The sequence below is a fragment of the Equus asinus genome, chromosome 28 (assembly GCF_041296235.1).
Source record: "Equus asinus isolate D_3611 breed Donkey chromosome 28, EquAss-T2T_v2, whole genome shotgun sequence".
Classification (NCBI taxonomy): Eukaryota; Metazoa; Chordata; class Mammalia; order Perissodactyla; family Equidae; genus Equus; species Equus asinus.
Genome location: NC_091817.1, coordinates 22,964,609 through 22,984,288, shown reverse-complemented (window position 1 = coordinate 22,984,288; position 19,680 = coordinate 22,964,609). Strand labels below are relative to the sequence as shown.

At 47.9% G+C, this 19,680-nt stretch overlaps 1 protein-coding gene across 2 annotated transcripts in view; it reads left to right on the top strand.

Moving 5' to 3' along the window:
* The first annotated feature begins 2,800 nt into the window (after nucleotides 1-2,800).
* The window catches only part of LOC123275669 (liver carboxylesterase-like), a 31,596-nt gene continuing 14,716 nt past the window's right edge, over nucleotides 2,801-19,680 (top strand). Inside the window, exons 1-6 of one of the 2 annotated variants that reach the window (XM_070500739.1) lie at nucleotides 2,801-2,986; nucleotides 6,148-6,352; nucleotides 9,040-9,184; nucleotides 14,747-14,880; nucleotides 17,537-17,690; nucleotides 19,331-19,435. In XM_070500739.1, the coding sequence (XP_070356840.1) occupies nucleotides 2,932-2,986; nucleotides 6,148-6,352; nucleotides 9,040-9,184; nucleotides 14,747-14,880; nucleotides 17,537-17,690; nucleotides 19,331-19,435 (798 nt within the window). In that variant the 5' untranslated portion in view covers nucleotides 2,801-2,931. The remainder of the gene's footprint in view (nucleotides 2,987-6,147; nucleotides 6,353-9,039; nucleotides 9,185-14,746; nucleotides 14,881-17,536; nucleotides 17,691-19,330; nucleotides 19,436-19,680) is intronic. The other variant, XM_070500740.1, reaches the window with a different exon arrangement.

The following is a 19,680-nucleotide window of genomic DNA, read 5'->3' as shown; positions in this document are numbered from 1 at the left end:
GGGCAAAGACGGGCTTGCCAATGACACTGAGAAAACAGTGTGAGTGTTTGCAAGGCACAGCTGTCTCTTTTCTGCACTGGCCTGGAGACAGCCCTGCTTCACATCTGCCCCCTCTCCAATGGTAATAACGAACCTCATGACTCCAGTTAATGTCGGGGGAGTGGGGCATGGGTTCCTGGCTGGGCAGCATTTTCTCAGTCATAAGTCCACACTGGGAGAGGGATCCATGAAGTGTGAGCCATCAGCAAGCGCCTCAACCACCTGGTCACTACCTCTCCCAGGAACCCCAGTATTTCTGTTTGCAACCAACCTTCCAGGCAGCCTGAGGACCCAGGAGGGGTCAACAGGATGGTACAGCACTTTGAAGGGGCAGATGTGGAGGAGATCCCAGAAGAGAGAGGCTGTATGAGTTCATCCAGAGGGGGACCAAGCATGTGCTTAGGGCACCAGAAAGTCGGTTTGTCAGAAGTTTTTGATACCACAGTAGCGTGGTTGAGAGTACGGGCTGTAATGTTTTGCAGCTTTTGTGCAATTCTCAGCTCTACCTCATACTTGATGTGTGACTGTGGGCCAGTTCCTGACCATGTGATCCCCTGGAGATAATACGCTCAACTCGAAGGGTTATTTTGAGGACTAAGTGAGATCCTGCAAGTGACGTACAGCACAGTGTTGGCCTCACAGTCCAGCAAATGTCTGAATGAATAAAGGTGGAAAATACAAATGAGGACAAACACTCACAGTCCTACAGCGAGGAAATGGCTGTTATAACACTAATTAGATGAATAACCTTCCAGATTTTTTTCTGTGTAAATAAAGATATATATTTTTACTAAAGTGGGATATTATAAATGACTGGATTTTCAAGAAAATATTTATTTTATTGAAATATAATTCAAAAACCCTGAAATTCACCTTCCTCAAGTGTGCAAGTCTGTGGTATTGTTGTATTCACAGAGGTGTGTAACCATCACCACTATCTACTCCCAGAACCTTGCCCTCCCTCCACAAGGAAACCTCACAGCCATTAGCAGTCGTTCCTCCTCCTCTCCTGCCCAGCCCCGAGAAATGCTAATGCACTTTCTGTCTCTGTGGAGGGGCTTATTCTGGACATTTCTTATAAATAGAATCACACTATATGTGGTCTTTGGTGTCTGGATTCTTTCGTTAGCGTAATGTTTTCAAGATTCTTCCTTGGAGTGAGTGAAAACATCCATGTTGTAGGAAGTATCCATACTTCATTCCTTTTTATGGCTGGACAATATTGCATTGTCTGGCTAGACCACCTTTTCTTTGTGCGTTCATCAGTTGATGGACGTTGGGTTGTGTCTCCTTCTGGCTGTTACGAATACTGCTGCTGTTGATGCACAAGTTCTTGTCTGGACGCGTTCTCAACTAACTTGAGTACAGACCTAGGAAGGGAATTTCTGGGAAATATGGTAACTCTGCGTTTAATCTTTGAGGAACTGCCAAACTGTTTCCCGAAGCAGGGATAATGATTTTTTTTTTCTTTTTGAGGAAGATTAGCCCTGAGCTAACATCTGCTGCCAATCGTCCTGTTTTTGCTGAGGTAGATTGGCCCCGATCTAGCATTCGTTCCCATCTTCCTCCACTTTCTATGTGGGATGCCTGCCACAGCATGGCTTAACAAGTTGTGTGTAGGTCCGCACTCGGTATCCGAACCTGAGAACCTTGGGCCACCATAGCGGGACGTGCTAACTTAATTGCTGCACCATTGGGCTGGCCCCCAACAGCCATAACGATTTTATAACCTGTTTCTTCCCTTCACAATAGATCCTGACTGTCTTTCCTTGCCAGTAAATAGCCGTGTGCCTCACTAGTTTGAGTGAACGCATAGTATGTCCTTAGCCAGCTGTACCAGTGTCTTTAACGGATTCACTATTGTTAGACATTCAATGATTCTATGAAACAGGCTTCGAGCATCTTGCTCATGTCCCCAGCAGGTAAATGACATTCCAATGTGCACCGAGAGCACTTTGCATCTCTGTATTTCAGTGCTTTCACATTGCATTGCAAACCAACCCCCACTTCCATCCCATATGTCTTATCCACAACATAGTGAGTTCCTTGAGTAGATAGAACCAGTCTCAAATTCACCTTTGTGTTTAGAACACCTAGCACAGCACCAGACATTCGCTAAATGTTTGGAAAATGAATCAATAAATGGAATAATGAATAAATGGAAGGATGGTTGGACAGATGAACAAATGCATGAATAGAGCCAGGCACTATGGAGGGATGGAGTTTCTTACTGTAAGAACAATCTGCCCAAAGATCCTTGCGTCTAGAGGTAGTGAGTTCCTTGATCTGCGAGGTGTGCAACAGGAAGCTCAGTGACATGGCAGGAATATTGTAAAGTTAATTTAGGCATCAGAATGGAGCCTGGATGCAATTTAAGATGCTTCCAAACCTGACAGCATAGAGCCCTATGAAATAGAAGCCCAGGGAAAAGAAGAGATTTGTCCTCAGTTCCCCAGCTGAATAGCGGTGGGGCTGGGATCTGGTCTAAAAGTTTTCAGGCTTGTTCTGAGGACCCCAGACCCAAGTGTCCCCTTGTCTAAAGGCTTCTGTCTGCTTGTGCCTGCCTTTGGGAAGCTCACAGTGCACTGAAGTTAGAGTCCAGGAAGGGAGAAACCCTCATGTAACAAGTTGTTTCTCCAGTCTGTGGCTATCTTCATTGGAGAGTTTAGTCCATGCTGCTCAGATAAGAGAGGGTAAAGTCTGAGAGGCATGGCTTAGAGGCCAGAAAAAGCCCAGATTAATCTTTGGAAGGGAAAGAGTTTTTCCACCTGATTAGGCCATTGGTTGGGAGGCTGGAAGCTGAGGGCCAGGGCAGGAGCAGGGGCTCTGGGGCTGACTGCACAGCCCCTCCCAGCAGAGCCGAGAGCTGCTGACCCAGGAGCTGCTGTCCTCATGATGTGGCTCTTCGCTCTGGTCCTGGTCTCCTTGGCCACTTCCACGGTTTGGGGTGAGTCCTTCTGAAATAGAAAAAGGGGGGCACATTGGAAATCACGGTCCAGGGACGAGGTGAGGGACACACATACAGGACAAAGCTGTGACAGGTCCAATTCCACAGCAGCTGCCCTCCAGACTTGGATCGCCGAGCCCACACTGTCCTGTCCAGGGGAGGATAAACACCCAAACTCAGGTACCAGTGCCACGTGCAGGAGGGCACCAGCTAACCTCATGACCCCGGATGAGGACTTTGGAGAGCTCGTTTTATTTTCCCAATGATATTAGTCTGAATATGGCCAAATCAGGGAAAGTGGTTTAGCAGAAGCTTAGTATCGACTCTGGGGCAGAAGTGTGTGGATTCTAGTCCCAGCTCAGCACTTAGTAGCTGTGTGTCCTTGGGCATTTTACTTCACTACTGTGAGCCTTGGTTGCCCCTCTCTAAAATGGGGATGATGATAGTACCTGCCTCACTGAGCTGTTGTGAGGAGGAAGTGGGTGATTGTTTCTAAAGAACACAGTGCCTGATATGGAGAGAGAGCAAAAAAAGGATTCGTAAATAAAGAAGTTGTTTTAAAATATAGTGTATTAATGGAAATTTGAGATATAGTAAGACCATTAGACCAGAAGCCGATTGCCATTGCAAAGACAGTTTGTTACTCACAGTTCCCAGGGGGAGGGGGCACGTCACCACCATGGTGGCCACAATGTGAAGGAGCGGGTGGGTGGGAGGCAGAGGGAGTAGGAGGAATTGAGGACAAGAGACTTCTTCCTGGGTGCTGTGGGAAGAAAGGGGTGAGGCAGGATAAGCAGGATTAGGGTTGGCAAACTCAACAATTTCAACAGGCTCTAGGGCCTGGGGGTTTTCCGCAGTTGTCAGGTGCCTGGCCCTGGTGTGCCTAAGGTAGGAACCTGATAAAGAACGTGGTCGGGGTGTGGGCTCTGGCTCACTGGAAAGGCAAGCTGATTCCTGCCACTAGGAATCGCTGAGTCTGGGAGGGGCGGTCCCTCCAGGGTCAGCACGGCCCCCGATGTCAAAGCATCGCAATGGAGAAAATAAAAGCTGTGATTAATACAAGACAGCAGCAAGGGACCTTAGGATGCGTCTATCCCATTGAATAGATTGACATACTGACACTCAGAAGGGAAACGTTGTTGTCCAAGAACAGCTGGAAAGTCATGATCTGGGGCTGAACCCATGGCCAAGTGGTTAAGTTTGCACACTCAGCTTTGCCGGACCAGGGTTTCACCACTTTGTAACCTGGACACCAACCTAGCACGGCTCATCAAGCCATGCTGAGGCGGTGTCCCACATAGCACAGCCAGAAGGACCTACAACTAGAACATACAAGTATGTACTGGGGACCTTTGGGGAGAAAAAGAAAGAAAGGAAAAGATTGGCAACAGATGTTAGTTCAGGACCACTCTTTAGAAGAAAGGAATATCATGGTCAAGAATCTATCTGCGACTCCTGAATCCACAGCCAGTACTCTGGCCATTACTGTATTGACAACCCAGGCTCCATTCACGTTTTATATTTTCTTTGGTGGTGTGACATCATGGGAGTCCTGAAACTGAGTGTCAGGGCAGAGGAAGAATGAAATTAGGGGAGATCATTCCTTTACCAATAGTCACCACTTGGCAAGGCCATCCCATTTCCATCTTCAGAAAGTGCATACCGGGTGCCTCCATTTTGTCAGCTTCCTCATCTGTAAAGAGGGCATAAGAACACCTACCTGGAAAGGCTTTTGTGAAGATTAATTTAGCTGATCTGGAATGCACATCAGCACAGAGGAAGTGCTCAGTATATTAACATTACCTATAACACACATGGTAACTGCTGCTCTTACCACTATGGCTGATGCCTCTCACCCCATCGCCCACTTTGTCACCCTTGGCATCTGGCTCCTGTCCACTTCATCTCTCCTGAAGGTTAGCATTAGATATTCTTCTTTCAGAACAAATCTGGGTTATACTTTCTGCTCTGGTCAAACACTTTGAGGGAGATGCAGCCCTTTCATCTACATCTAAAGGAGAGCAGTTGGGAGGATGAGAGGCTAGACATCATTTCCTACAAGGAATGCTTGAACCATCTGAGGACGGACAAGAGAAGGCCTGAGGGATGGGCAGGCTCAGGGGTCTGCAAGGCCGCTGCCACATGGGAGCTCAGGACGGGCCACAGCAGGTAGAAGCAGGGCTGATGTGGAAGCTTCAGGGGAGGAACTTCAGCTCAGTGAGGAAGGGCTGTCTGCTCCACAAGAATGGAACAGATGGGGATCTGACCCCAGTCTCAGCCCCTCTGGACGACCCTGCTCAGAGCCGCCAGAAGAATCCTCCTCAAGCTGATGGTGTCACTCTCCCATACTCTAACAGTTCATTGCTGCTCATTTACCCACAATAAAGCCCAAATCCTTAGCCTGGCATTCAAGGCCCTCCCAGACATGAACCATTCTCACCCCAGGTTATTTTCCACTCCTCATAGACTCCCTCTGACTCACATGGGCCGTCACTCTTCCTCCGGCAGGCCTTGCCTTTTGTTGTCTCAGAGCCTCACCTCGGCACATTCTCTTCTCTGCTCTACACCTTTATTCCCCCTCATTTATCTTCCCCTGCTCAGTCCTCCTCTACTGCAAGTCTCGATTCTAAGGTCCTCTCCTCCAGGATGCCACCAATCATAAGCCCTTGCTTCCTTTGCTAACTCCTGCAGGACCTTACTGGTCCCTCTCTCAGGACACTGACCGCTTTCTCCCCAGCAGTAGGGTCGAGCGTGTATGTGGCTCATTCTCCCCACAAGGCTCAGAGCTTCTGAGAAGAGGGGCCGCCTCTTGTCCATCCTCCCATCCAGCACGCAGCTCAGCGCCAGGATCCTCGTGGATAACTGTCTTCAGGGCTCGTGAGAGTGCAACCCCAATGTCTGCTTCACTCCCAGCAGCTCTCCTTCTTGCATTTCCTTCTCACTTGATGCTGTTTTACCTCCATTTCTAATTTGCTCCTTAAGACAGCCCTGGGAGTTAGGAAGGACAGTTAACCTCCCCTCCCTTTTACATAAGAAGAAACTGAGGCCTAGAGAGTTGAGGTGACTCTTTCAAGGTCACATGATGAGAGTGGCAACACCCCCAGAATCCGGGTCAAACCTTTCACCGCTGACGTGTCTCACTTCCTCTCGCTGTCCCGCAGGGCACCCATCCTCGCCGCCTGTGGTGGACACCGCACAGGGCAAGATCCTGGGCAAGCACGTCAGCCTGGAAGCATTTCCACAGCCCATGGCTGTTTTCCTGGGGGTCCCTTTTGCCAAACCCCCCCTGGGATCCCTGAGGTTTGCTCCGCCACAGCCTGCAGACCCATGGCCCTTCGTGAAGAACACCACCTCCTACCCTCCCATGTAAGCCGGGTGCTTTGGCATCTTTCAGTGGGTGTGTGCCTCAAAGTGACGCAGGAAGGAGACAAGGCCATCCTCCGAGTGGCTCATATTTTGTTCTGGAATCCTGAAGACACTGTAGATCCTTAGAGATACTCCAGAACTCTCAGAGCATTCTAGAGCCCTCTGTTCAACACATGGTTATTGAGCAGACACCAGCTGGGTGGCCTACAGTTCAACTCCATTCTGACAGTGTTTACCAGAGGATGGCATCAGATGTCACAGGTTAGGGGCTCAGTCCCACAAGGTTATCCTCAGGTCCAAACGTCATTCGCAAGTCCCAGTTGCTACCTGTGCTTCTGATGGACTGGCTGTAAATTGGAGGTTCCCATGACCCCCAGCTCCGGTTCCATTGCTTTGCTAGAGCAGCTTGCAGAACTCAGGGAATTAGTTTACTTGCCAGATGACTGGTTTATTATGCAGAATATTAAAGGATACGAATCTGCAGGCAGAGGAAGAGATACACAGAGTGAGGTCCTGAAGCAAGGAGCTTCTCTCCTTGTGCAGTTTGGGGCCTGGCACAGTGGCATGGGGAAGGGTTCCGGTTCACCAACCTGCAAACTTTCTGAACCCCCGTCCTTTAGGTTTTTTATGGAGGTTTCATTGCAGAGGCATGATTGATTGCCAGTGACCCTTGATTTCACCTCCAGCCCCTCTCCCTTCCCCAGAGGTCAGGGCAGTGGACTGAAAGTTCCAAACCTCTCATCACTGGTTGGTTCTCCTGGCCACCAGCCCATATCCTTAGGTGAGGTCTGAAAGTCACTTCATTAATATACCAAAAGACACCTTTATAGCTGTCATCACTTATAAAGTTCCAAGGGTTTTAGGAGCTCTGTGGCAGAAACTGGAGCAAGACCAAATCTATATTTCTTATTATCAGTTACAGCATCATGTCACACTACACGGAAATTTTGGATGCTGCTTTGCTCATTTATCAGTGTATCATGAGCATCATCCTTGTCATTAAACGTCACAGCCTAACTTTTAAAAGCTACTTTAACTTAGATGTGGAATCACAATCTATTTACCCAACCTCTTTTTGTGGTCCCTGAGTCATTCTTGATGTTTTTGATCATAAAAATAGCACTCTGTTGAATATCCTTTTTTTTTCTGCTTTTTCTCCCCAAATCCCCCCAGTATATAGTTATATATTTTAGTTGTGGGTCCTTCTTGTTGTTGATGGACGTCCAGAAGCTAAAGCTTTCTGCACACTCATGTATATTTTTGCATAAGATTTAAAAAATGACATTTCTGGGTGAAAGAATATGCACCTTTCGCTAAATTTCCCTTCAGAAATGTTCCAACCACACTCCTTTTATTAATATACAAAACCCTCCATTCACTGGACCTTTGGCAATGCCAGGGGTCATTAAAAATTGTTTCTTGGCTAATGTGTTGGCAAAATAATTATTATTATCATCACCACAATTACATATACATAATTTTGCTATTTATTCAGCATTGTATGAATACTAGCGTTGATCCCTTCTTTGACATTTGAATTTCTTCTTTTATGAATATTAGGCCCCTTGCTCTCAGGGATCCAGCGAAATTTCTCCCAGGGGAGAGATCAGGAAGTCATCTTTGCAGCCTCTGACTCTGCCACTTGACAGCTGGGACGTCCAAGCACCTTAGCGCCTCAGCCACCTCATCTACACACCAGGGCAGTGATGCCTGCCTTCTGGGTGCACTGAGATCAGGAACTGTTGCTTATAATGTCCTTGGAAATATAAGCACTCCATAGTATGGATCTTTCTGGTTGTGTGAAGGGAGGATTTCTAACTTCTCTTTGCCTCTATTTTCTTGACTATAACATCTGGTTAGTAAGAGCACCTATGTCATGGGGCTGACTTGACGATTAAATGAAACAGCACATATGGAGCACTGAAAACAACACCTGGCATGCTGGGAGGACTCAGTAAATGTTACCAATTATAATCTATGTTGGATCTTTAAGATCTGTTATTAGGGCTACCAACAGCACTTGCCTGGGAGAGGTAGATGATGGAATCTTGGCATTTCAGGGATGCAAGAGCCTTATAGAAATAACTCCTCTCATCAAGAACTGGAAGATTGAGGCCCAGAGCTGGGAAGGAATTCACTCAAGGTCACCCAGCATATTAGTGGCTGAGGCAGGACTAGAACACAGTTCTTTTAATGTTGCCTCCTAAATGTTTCCTCCCGCACCTGTTGTCCGCCCTCAATGTCTGCCATTTGAGTGACTTCTCATGGTTTATGGAGGTCTCCTGGGACTAGAACACCTGGTTTACCTGGTGGAGAAACATGGTCACACTGCATCCCAATGTATGGAGGCCAGTGGGGAGCCAGACTGTGTCCAGGGCATGCAGGAAATGGTCCTCTCCCAGGTGTAGAGGCAGCCTCCTCTCCTTGACCCAGGGCATCCCGAAGGCTCTGGGAAGGGGACAGGTGCCTGGCCTCCTCACTATACACAGTTCTGCAAGGCCTTAGTGAGTCCCAGGACCCCCTCCCAAATCCCCAAGCAACGTCCTAACCCTTCCAGTATCTTGAATGTGAACAAAACTGCTACAGATCTAACCCTCCTAGTCCAAGGCCCAGCCTGACCATAGGAGACATCTCCTTGCTTAGCTCTGATCGAGCCTCAGGACTTCTTCTTTTCCTCCCCCTCCCAGGTGCTCCCAGGACCCAGCGCTAGTGGAAATGACCTCAGATGTTGTTACCTTCGGAAAGGAGAAGATTGCTTTCCAGATTTCTGAAGACTGTCTTTACCTAAATATTTACACCCCCGCTGACTTGACAAAGAAAAGCAGGCTGCCGGTAAGCAGTGGATACCACTGATCAAGGCTGGTGAGTTCCAGCCCTCCAGTATCTTCTGGTGGAGACTGGAAGAGGATGAAGGCAGTTTGGGGTGGGGCCACCACCAGCCATGGCTGTTTCAGGGGCCCCAGGGCTTTCCTAACCCACCACAGCCGGACCTCCGTGACCACAGGAAGCTGCAGAAGATGAAAACTTTTCCCTTCTTCCCTTCTAGATTCTTTGGCTGGCCTGTTAATTAAATTGACACAAGACAGATTAACAGGGGAAATAGAAACTTAATTTTGTACCTTCAGGAGCTCATCAAAATATGAGACTCAAAAACGTGGCCAGAGCAAGCAGACTTTATACCTTCTAGACAGAGAAACATTCGTGCAGATTTGATAAAGCAAAGGGACTTCAGTTGGGCTATCAAATTAAAGAGAAAGTGACAAAGGTTGTTTCTACAGCCTTCTCAGCCTTGACTTCCTCATCTCTGGTGATAAGGATGCCATTCACCCTCGGGTGCAGGGAGGTGCACTTCACATGGGAGATTTACTTCCTGCTCTCAGGAGACAAAAGAGGGTTAGAGTGTCCTTCTTGCACTTGCTGTGTCCTAAGTAATTTTCTTAAGTATGTTTATGTCAAAATAATCAGTATAGCAAAATGGCATATTTTGGGGTGGCAGATTCTGCTCCCTTTCAACCTCAGTTTCCACTAGTGACAGGCATAGGATCTTTTGGGGAGTTTGCTGTGCATCTGTAATCTACCTTTCCATTTTTCCAAGTTTTCCTATGCTACTAGAAGAAGAAGCATGATTATTGTTGGTGCTAGATTAGGAATCTGATGCCCAGAGCAGCTAAGACATAATTTCCAGTAATGTTAGAACTGAAAGGAATCTTAGACATGGGCCAACAACCTAACACTTCCTTTACAGAGAGAGACACTGAGGCCCAGAGAGGGGAAGGCAAGGGACAAGGTCACACAGTAGGGTTGGCACAACAAGAGCATCAGTCTTCTGATTTTCACACTAGTGCTCTTTGACACAGACTAGGAAACCGAGCCTGTGTGTAGCCTGTCCTCACTCAGCACACAAAAATCAGTCTCTGACGATATCCTGTTAGGGAAGCATAGAGGCAGAGCCCGGGTCAATCCAAGAAGCAATTTCTTTGCTTATCTCTTGCTTAGCACTTTCCTTGGCCAACTATCAGGGATTTTCTTGTGGCTAATTGCCCTCCCTAATTGTCTTTGGCATGAGCTGATGACCCAGTGAGTCAGCATTTCCAGAATAAAGGGAGGCCAAGAGATGGGGTCAGCTTCCAGACTCAGGCTGGAGTGTGGGAAGGGTCTTCTGGAAAGGAGGGGATCCCTGAGGTGAAGAAGGGAGGTGCGTGAGCACCCTGGAATCTCCCAGCACACACCTGGCAGGATGCCCAGGAGTGGAGGAGGGCATCTGTGAACTTGTGACCAAAAGTTGTACTGCATGTGGTGGGGACAAAGGTTCACTCATTCTTTCATTCACTTATTCATTCATTTCTTCTTCTGCTATGTACTCATTGCCTACACTTAGCTGGACTTGGGGGGTAAGAGGAGGCAGGAACACGATACTGTTACTAAGCAGCCTCTGCCTTCGAGGGTCCTCCCATTTCAGCTGCACAGAGAGAGACTAACGTCAGCAAATCTCTACTGCCCGAACCTTGGCTCAGCCTTCACTCAGAGATAACTCAGACTCAGCCCCTCCACTTGGAGCCAGGGAGGGATCGGAGGTGTGGGAGGAACAGGGGCTCTGGAACCTGCAGGCAGGAGACCTCTAGTTATGGACACAGCTCCTGGAACTACAGTCTCCGCTGAAATCCTGATTCTGCCTTTTACTAGCTGAGACACCTGGCTCTGTTTCCTCAAATCCGGGATATTCACATAGGAGTGTTCAGTGATGAACATCCAGCTGCGTGTCTGTGCCTGGCGACGTATGCATGTCAGGCACTCCTGACACATTAGTTAGAGCTGAAGGTGTTCAACTAAAACAAGCAGCCAGCTGCTTCACAAGCTGAACAGGTTTATTCAGGAACAGCAAGCGAATGTCATTCAGGACTTGCAGTCAGTCTATGGCTGACCTTGTGCGAATGCAGAGAAACAGAGGAGAGAAACATTCTTTTAGAATTTGGGAGGGCCTGTTGTAAACAGAGTCCATTGGAGGAGACTGGGCTTTCGAAGTGCAGTGTCTTTTCATTGGCTGAGTTATGGCCGTCTTTCTTCGGCTGAGGTCTTGTTGGGAAAGCAGGAATTTCTTATTTCTTCTGCTGGGGTAGTAAGCAATGCCACTTGCTGTTGGAGTTGCAGGGTATGCCTCTTCCTGTTGGGGTCTGTAGTGTTCGTTGAGTGGCACGCGCATGAGAATTCTCCATTCTGGCCCCCTGACTCCATTTCAAATGAGGTTACTGCTTATTAATTTTGACATTTTCCCTTTTGATCAAGATTTTTCTCTGAAATCATTGGTGATGAAGTGTCAGGTTTTTCTGAATTCAGTGGCATTTTGTCCCTCGATGCCAGGAAGGACCTTTCTGGATGTTGTGTCCCACATCAGAGGGAAAGTGAACAGACTGGAAACCTTCTGTGGTCTCACTCGAGTAACGAGGAGGTGTAGGAGGGAGATTTCTCAGGCATTTCCCACCTAAGTCTGTGTGTGTCCTTCTGATAGGCCTGGTCTTGACATCTTGAGAAACTGTCTCATCAGATGTCTTCTCCTTCCATTCTGGGAAATCTGTACCTTCAGGTTACCAGGTAGAGTGCAGGTCCACTCAGGACTTGGTGCTTTCTTTAGAGGAGTCACATGAACACAGGAGCCTATTCCCTGGAGTTTGGCAGCACGAGAGTTAGTTAGCAGTGCCTGATAGAGACGTTTCCAGCCAGGTTGAAGAGAGTATCTCTGGAGGGGTCTTTTCCAACAGAGGAAATCTCCAGATTGCCAGGTGTGATGCTTAAGGTCTTCACCCCCTTGGAGCGCAGTGTGAAAAGATTGCTCTACCAGAGAAGGTTATTTTTGATAAAATCAGTTGGGCCATTACAACATTGAATTATATCTCCTTCTATCAGCTCCAGATCAAAGAGTCAGGGACCAGGTGCATTGGCCATCCTGGGACTGTCTCAAAGGGTGAGAGTTTATGAGTTCCCAAAGGGGTGGACCTGAGATTTAGAAGGACAAAAAGCAATGCTTTGGACCAAGGCATTTGGAGAATCTCTACAAAATTTGCCAATGGAATCTTCATAATGCCGTTAATGCATTCAATTAAAGTAGACGATTGAGGGTAGTAAGCACAGTGAACGTGTTGTAAAACCTGCCAAAAAGCACAGCCTTCTTGGAACCCTTGACCGGTAAAATGGATTCTCAACCGCAGTAAAGTTCAAGAGGGGTACCCCAGGCAGGAATAACTTTTTTCAAAAGGACTTCAGCCATGGAAGTGGCAGTAACCTGTCTACAGGGGAAGGCTCGACTCCAGTGAGAAAACTTAAAGACCATGAGGAAAACATGTTTATCCATGAGACGGGGGAAACTGTATGAAATCCATTTACCAAGCCTCAAATGGCCTGTTAGGCACTTTACATGTCCGAGAGCAGTGCACACAGACTTCAGTGGATTGTGCTGTGGAAAAATGGGATAAGAGAAGTAGACGATTTTTGCAGACTTATTAAAATTTTCCCACCAATTTTGATTCGTGAGTGCTATTATTTTGTTGGTGGACCAATGACTCAATGCATGTACAGTGGGGAGGAATGAGAGTCTGTCGTAGGACTGGGGTGTTATTTGGCCCACAGCAGAGCTTTCTCTTTTTATCAAATGAACAATTGTTGAAATTCCAAGCTTGTTTTTCCTTTTCTGGGGCTGATTCTTGGACTTCCATACAGAAAGGAGAGGTCCCAAATAAGGTCTGGAGAGGGTCAAAATGCAAAGAGAGTACAGCTCAAGATTCAGGAGAAAACTTACCCTTCAACTGCAGGATAGATGAGAAAGCAGCAACCTCAATGGGCTCTGTGGGCACTTCACCTGTTTGCCCACCAACGTTGGAGTTGTCGGGGCTCTTCTCTGAATCCCCATATGGGTCACCAAATAATGTTGGTCTAAAACAAATAAACAGCCAGTTATTTTACTAGGAGAATAGGTTTATTCAAGAAGTGCAAAGAATTGTGATTTGGGACATGTGGTCTATGGAGAACTGTGTGCAAGTCCAAAGAAAGAAAGAAGAGAAATGCTCTTCTATGAAGTTGAGAGGGGCTGTTGTAAACTGAGTCCACTGGTGGAGACTGGGAGTTCAAAGTATAGTGGCTTTTCATTGACTGTGCTATGGCGATCTCCTATTGGCTGAGCTGTTGCTGAGCAAGGAGGAATTTCCTCTTCCTTCTCCTGGGCTAGTAAGTAGTATTGCTTACTATTGGGGATGCAAAGTATGTCTCTTCCTGTTGGGGTCTGTAGTGTGCACTGAGTGGCACCTGCATGAGAGTTCTCTCTTCTGGCCTTCCAACTTCACTTTAAATCAGGGTTCTGTTTATTAATTTTCATAAAGTTAAGATATTACTCCTATCCTAACAGCTGATCTACTGCTCATGGCCACTGGATGCAGTGTACTAGTGACTCACCATGTGGACTCTGGAGCCACACTGCCTGGGTTCATATCCTGCTTATACCACTTATTAGCCGTGTGACCTCGGGCAGGTTGAGGGCTTCAGTTTCCCTATCTGTTGAATGGAACAATGGTAGTCCCTACTTCATGGGTGTTTTATGGTAAAGTGCTTAGAGAGATACTTGGCACATAGTTCATGTCATGAGTTCTTTTTTTAATTAACAAAATTATTGCAATATGATGATCTTAACCACTCTCATTTCCTTGCTATATGACCTCTTTAAATGCAAGAACCATGACTCATGAATTTTTTGTGCACTTTCATCCTCAATTCATATCACAGTCCCTTGACTTGGTTCTCAGATATGTTAATCAAATGATTGAAGACTTCTTCGAGGAGGAAGCTTCTAGGCTGGGCTTTGGAAGACCAGTTGGATTTGGGGAAGCAGAGGAGGCAGAGGGAAAGAATGTAAGAAAGAGCTACCACTGGGCGCATGTGTACTTCTTGAGATAATGATTAACATGTGAGAAGTTTAATTCACCACAAATGAGGTAACAAGGATAAAGCTGATATACAGGGGCTGCCACATGCAGAGTATGATGAGGTGGGTGAGGGGTCCAGGCGTGAGGACGATGGGAGTGTTGGGGAGAAGATGACACTCTTAGGCTTGGCTGTTCCCACGATGGTGTTCTCAGCATAACCCTCTCAAATAGCCCTTGGAGGAGGTGGCAGTGGGGCTGGGGAGTCAGGCAGGGGCAGCTAGGGTGCATTGAGTGGGCTGGTGGCCTGGGCCTCAGCTGGGAGAGTGGAGGAGGAGAGTGACTACCTGTTCCAACTTTGGTGGGGACTAGTGGATTTCAGGCCTCCTTGAGTCATGGCCAAGAGGTAGGTGACCAAACCAGACAACCTCTTGAGGTCTTTCCCAGCTCTGCTTCCTATATCCAGTATGGTTTTGTCCTCCCTGTGCAGGTGATGGTGTGGATCCACGGAGGTGGTCTGATGGTAGGTAGGGCATCAGACTATGATGGGCTGGCCCTCTCTGCCTATGAAAACGTGGTGGTGGTGACCATTCAGTACCGCCTGGGCATCTGGGGATTCTTCAGGTAAGATATTGGACTACCCTGACTGCACATTGGCCCTCAGATTGAGGGTGCTAGGACCCTGCTCTGGCCACGTCAGCCCTCAAGGGGATCTTTACTAAATTCCCTGGTGAGGCACCCAAGTCCCTTCATAATTTGGCTCCACGTCCCTTCTCATTCCCAGGCACACTGGTCCACCTGCTTGTTTTGCATGTGCTGTTCCCTCTGCCTGGGATGCCTCTTCTACCTGACAAGGTGCTATTCATTCTGCAAGGTCCAAGTCAAATGTTATCTCCTCTGAAATAATCATCGCCTCCTTTTTAGCTTTTCTGCCCCGGAACATTGCACACCGTTAAAATGACACTTAGCCTGCCCCACCGTCGTTAGAGCAGTAGTTGTTACATCTTACCTCTCACGACAAAGTAATGAACAGCAGAATCATGGCAGGAGCTCGGTAAATGCTCAGGGTGAAGGAATGGGTGCCCAGAACGGGGAGGTTGATGGAGCTTCCGACTTGGATAGAGAACCCTCCTAGGAGGTATTTCAGGCCCTCTCACCCCATGTTCTTCTGCATTTGGCTCATGCATGAGTCAAGGCTAGAGTCTTCTCCATCAAGTCTCCATGGAAACAGAACCAGGTTTCCCTCAGGACACAGTCACTGTGAGTCTTTTCTGAAATCACAGGCTGCAGCATCTCTGACCCTGAGATGGCTGATGGGCAGGCTGGGGGAGGGATGGACGTCTTCCTAGAAAGGCCTAGGGAGGTGGGGTGGGTTATCCCAGGTGAGTCATGTCCCAGGAAGTATTGCCTTCACTAAGACTCCCCATCCCTTTCACCCATGACATGCAGAGTATGCTGAGGTGGGTGAGGGGTGCACGTGAGGGGTCTGCTCCTCATTACAGTTAAACTGCTACATTAGCCCTTCCCGCTTCCTCTCCTCCCAGTCTCCCCTATAGCCAAACCCGTCAGCTATTCACCCCGACTACACCACCAGACTGTTCTGGTCGAGGTCACCAATGACCCACCAGCTCTTGACCCTACCTTGGCAAATATCCACACATAGTCTTGGCAGCATCCACACATGATGGTTCACACCCTTTTGGAATGCTGCCTCTGTCGGCTCCGGGCCGCCTCCGACCTCATGGACTGCTCCTCCTCTGCCTCTTCACCGGACCTCCTCCTCCCTGTCCTCGGGCCTCTGCGCGTGTCTCCCTCTCCATGTCCACTGCTGTCCCGAGTGACCTCAGGGGGCACTTCCACAGCTCCCTGTTTTTAGCCCCAAAGTCTTCTTTGAAACCCAGATGCACATCACTAACTATCTCCTTCTACCTCCTGCTGTCTCCACTAGACGTCTAAGGGCACCTCCCACTTAAAGGGACAAACTAAACCCTTCACTCTCGCGCCCCTACCCCCAAAACACTCTTACTTTCCCCACAGCATCCCCTGCTCAGCTGCTGGCAGCTCCATTCTTCTGGATGCTGAGGATAAATGCCTTGTGGTTTGGGCCTGCCCTATGGCCGAGTGACTGAGTTCATGTGCTCTTCTTTGGCAGCCCGGGGTTTGCTGGTTTGGATCCTGGGTGTGGACCTAGCACCGCGTATCAAGCCATGATGAGCTGGTGCCCCACATGGAGGAGCTGGAAGAACCTACAACTAGGATAAACACATATATACTGGGGTGCTTTGGGGAGAATAAACAGGAGGAACATTGGCAATAGATGTTAAGTTAAGGCCTGTCTTCCTCACACACACACACAAAACCTTGTGGTCAGCCTCGACTCTGATCTTTTCCTCACTTCCCACATCCAGTCGATTCAGCAAATCGTCTTGGTTCCACCTTTAAGATTCACTCAATATCCGAGCATTTCTCACTGCCATCATTCCGCCAACCCCAATCAAAGCCTTCTGTGCCTCTTACCTGGAGCACTGTAACAACGGCCACTTCTATGATCCTGATACTTTATACCCTGTCTGATCTGCACAGTATCCAGACTGACCATGTAAGACATAAATGGAATGATGTCCTTCCCCTGCAGTGACTTCCCTCCTGACAATGACATTGATGTCCTCACCAAGGCCCGCAGGGCCCTCTATAGCTGCATGTCTTACATTCGCACTTTGTTCACTGGACTCTGGGCCCTTGGCACTTGCCGGTCTTTTTCCACCTGGAATTCCCTTCTTTGGATACTTGCAAGGCTCTGTGCAGACTCATTCAGGTTTCTACTCAAATGCCACAGCACCAAAGAGATGTGTCGTGTGATCTGAGATAGGAGCCCACTGCCCCACCCCTGCCTTTCTCTTACCAGATTTTATTTCTCCTGAAAGCACTTTCAGTACCTGACATCATATTCTATATCTATCTCTTTATTTGTTTATGATCCATAATGTGAGCTCTGTGTAGTCAGAGGTTTGCCTATTTTGCTCTCAGATGTGCTCCTGGCTCTTAGAACAGTCTTTGCACATAGCTGATGCTGTATAAATAGAAGCCACATGAAGGAATGTAGAGCCCACAACAGAACAATGCTACAGAAGTGGAAGGCACGTGGAGACCCCTGCATCAGGGCAGTGGAAGCCTCATCTTATTCCAGAAGGCTCACCTAGAGTCCCCAGCCCCATCTGTGGTCCTGAGAGACTTGCCATAATGTTTCTGCTTCTCCTCCAGCCTGTTCTCTTACTCACAGCACAGGGGACGAACACAGCCCAGGAAACTGGGGTCACTTGGACCAGGTGGCCGCACTGCGCTGGGTCCAGGAAAACATTGCCAACTTTGGAGGAGACCCAAGCTCCGTGACCGTCTTTGGAGAGTCAGCAGGAGGTGAAAGTGTCTCTGTTCTTGTAAGTGTTCCTGGTCTGATGTGGCTCCTGATGGGACCTGTCAGAGACCAGCCAATCTAGCCATGGGCCCCTTTATTTACAAGATATGGATTCAAGACTGACTCCACTCTGCAGAGTATCAGATGGTGGAGAGCTAAGACAACACTGTCCTTTGCCCCCAGGAAGCTCAGACTCAGCTTAGTATGCTGGGCCCATAAGAATCTGCAGCTGCAGGTGCAGAAATGACATTCCCCTCTCTCACTTGGTTGAGCCCTCCCTCTTCTTCCCGATCATTTTGCCATTAGGACTCCCTTCACTTCTCTTGGAAGTAGGGGTAGGCATCATTTATGAACAAGGGAAATCAACCCTGAGAGATGGGCAGAGTGTTGTGGTTTGGCTTGAACCAAGCCGACCTAGATTATTGTAACAACCTCCACTTTTGAAGGTTGATCTACATATCAGGGGGGCATGAGCACTAAGAACAGGTCCGCGGCATCTTCTGAGGTTGTCTTATGTCTTGTCCATGCCCAAGAGGGTGGGCAGCAGTCTCTGGACTGATAGATGCACCTGTGCTGAGGGAAGTACGTAAGAATGAGGAGGGGTCAGAAGGTGGGATGGGGAGGAATGGGACAGGGAATGTGCAACATGGACATGACCTGGGAGCTTGGGATATCTTACTGATAGGGTGGGGCTTAGGGAGACATGAGGGAATTAAGGATGGAAAACCAGATTGGAAGATGCTAGGAGGGGTGAGGAATCCTTCAGCTGCCTCAGAGTGCAGCAGAGGGTCAGCTCTATTAGTATATTTTTAAAACATGTTTTCGTTTCATAGTTGATACTCAGTTGGCAATGGTTTTATATCATCTAAAGAGGTGAAAAAAGAAAAGTACAGATAACCCTATAGAAGAGTCCTCCGTAATCCCATTATACAGGGAAACTCAGGGTGGACATTTTGAGATACATGACACGACTTTTCACATGACTCACCCTATCTATCTATCTAACATCTACCATCCATCTGTCTCTCTGTCTATCTTTCTATCTGTCTATCTATCTATCTACCTATCCAGGATTTGCTTAAACAAAAAGATCTTCTTAACGTTCTAATGCACCATCAACATTTCCCTAACCATGAAGTACACTTATAAAATTTTATTTTTTAAAGTCACGTAGTATTCCATGGTAACAATGAAAAATAGCTTATTTACCCAAGTCATAATATTGGATCCTTGGATTATTTCCAATTTTCACCCTTTTAAACAAAAGAGAATTCTTAGTAGTCGTTGTGTGCCTCCATGATTATCTTTCCTAGTATATGTTCTGAGCAATGCAAATACACAATCAGTACTGTGTCTTAAAGTATTGCAAGGAATTGCTAAGCATCATTCGGATACTTTGATTGTTATAATCAACACATGCCACACATTTCCTGTTCTGTCCCTCACTCTGTGCTCCTGGCTGCCTCCAGCTGAGGGAGGTTTTCCTGGAGAAGCCAGGTCCCAGGGTCAGTCTGGGGAACAGGCCAGGGCAAGTAAGAAGCTGTAATGTCCACTGCATGCCAGGGTTCGAGGGGAAGGGGTCAGGGGAGAGCTGTCGATAGACACAGTTCTTACAGACCCCTCCCCAAGCATGAACGTTGTTCCTCTCCGCTTCCCTCCCAGGTGTTATCTCCACTGGCCAAGAACCTCTTCCACCGGGCCATCTCTGAGAGTGGCGTGGCCCTCACTACTTGCCTGGTCAAGAAGGACTCGAAGGCTGAAGCTCAGGTGAGTCTCACACTAGATCTTCCTTGCACCCTTTGCTCCGCTCTCATGGAGTCTTCAGGGGCCTTTCTGCTATGGAATCCAGCTGACACCCTCAAAGCATCACAGAAGTGAGAATGGCTGAGTGGGAAAGGCAAGGAGACACGTCACCCAACCTCCCAGTTATCCAGCTGAGCAACCTGGGGCAGAGAGTGGAAGCAGCTGGTTAAGGTCAGAGAGTGATGGGACAGAGCTGGGACTCAAGCTCA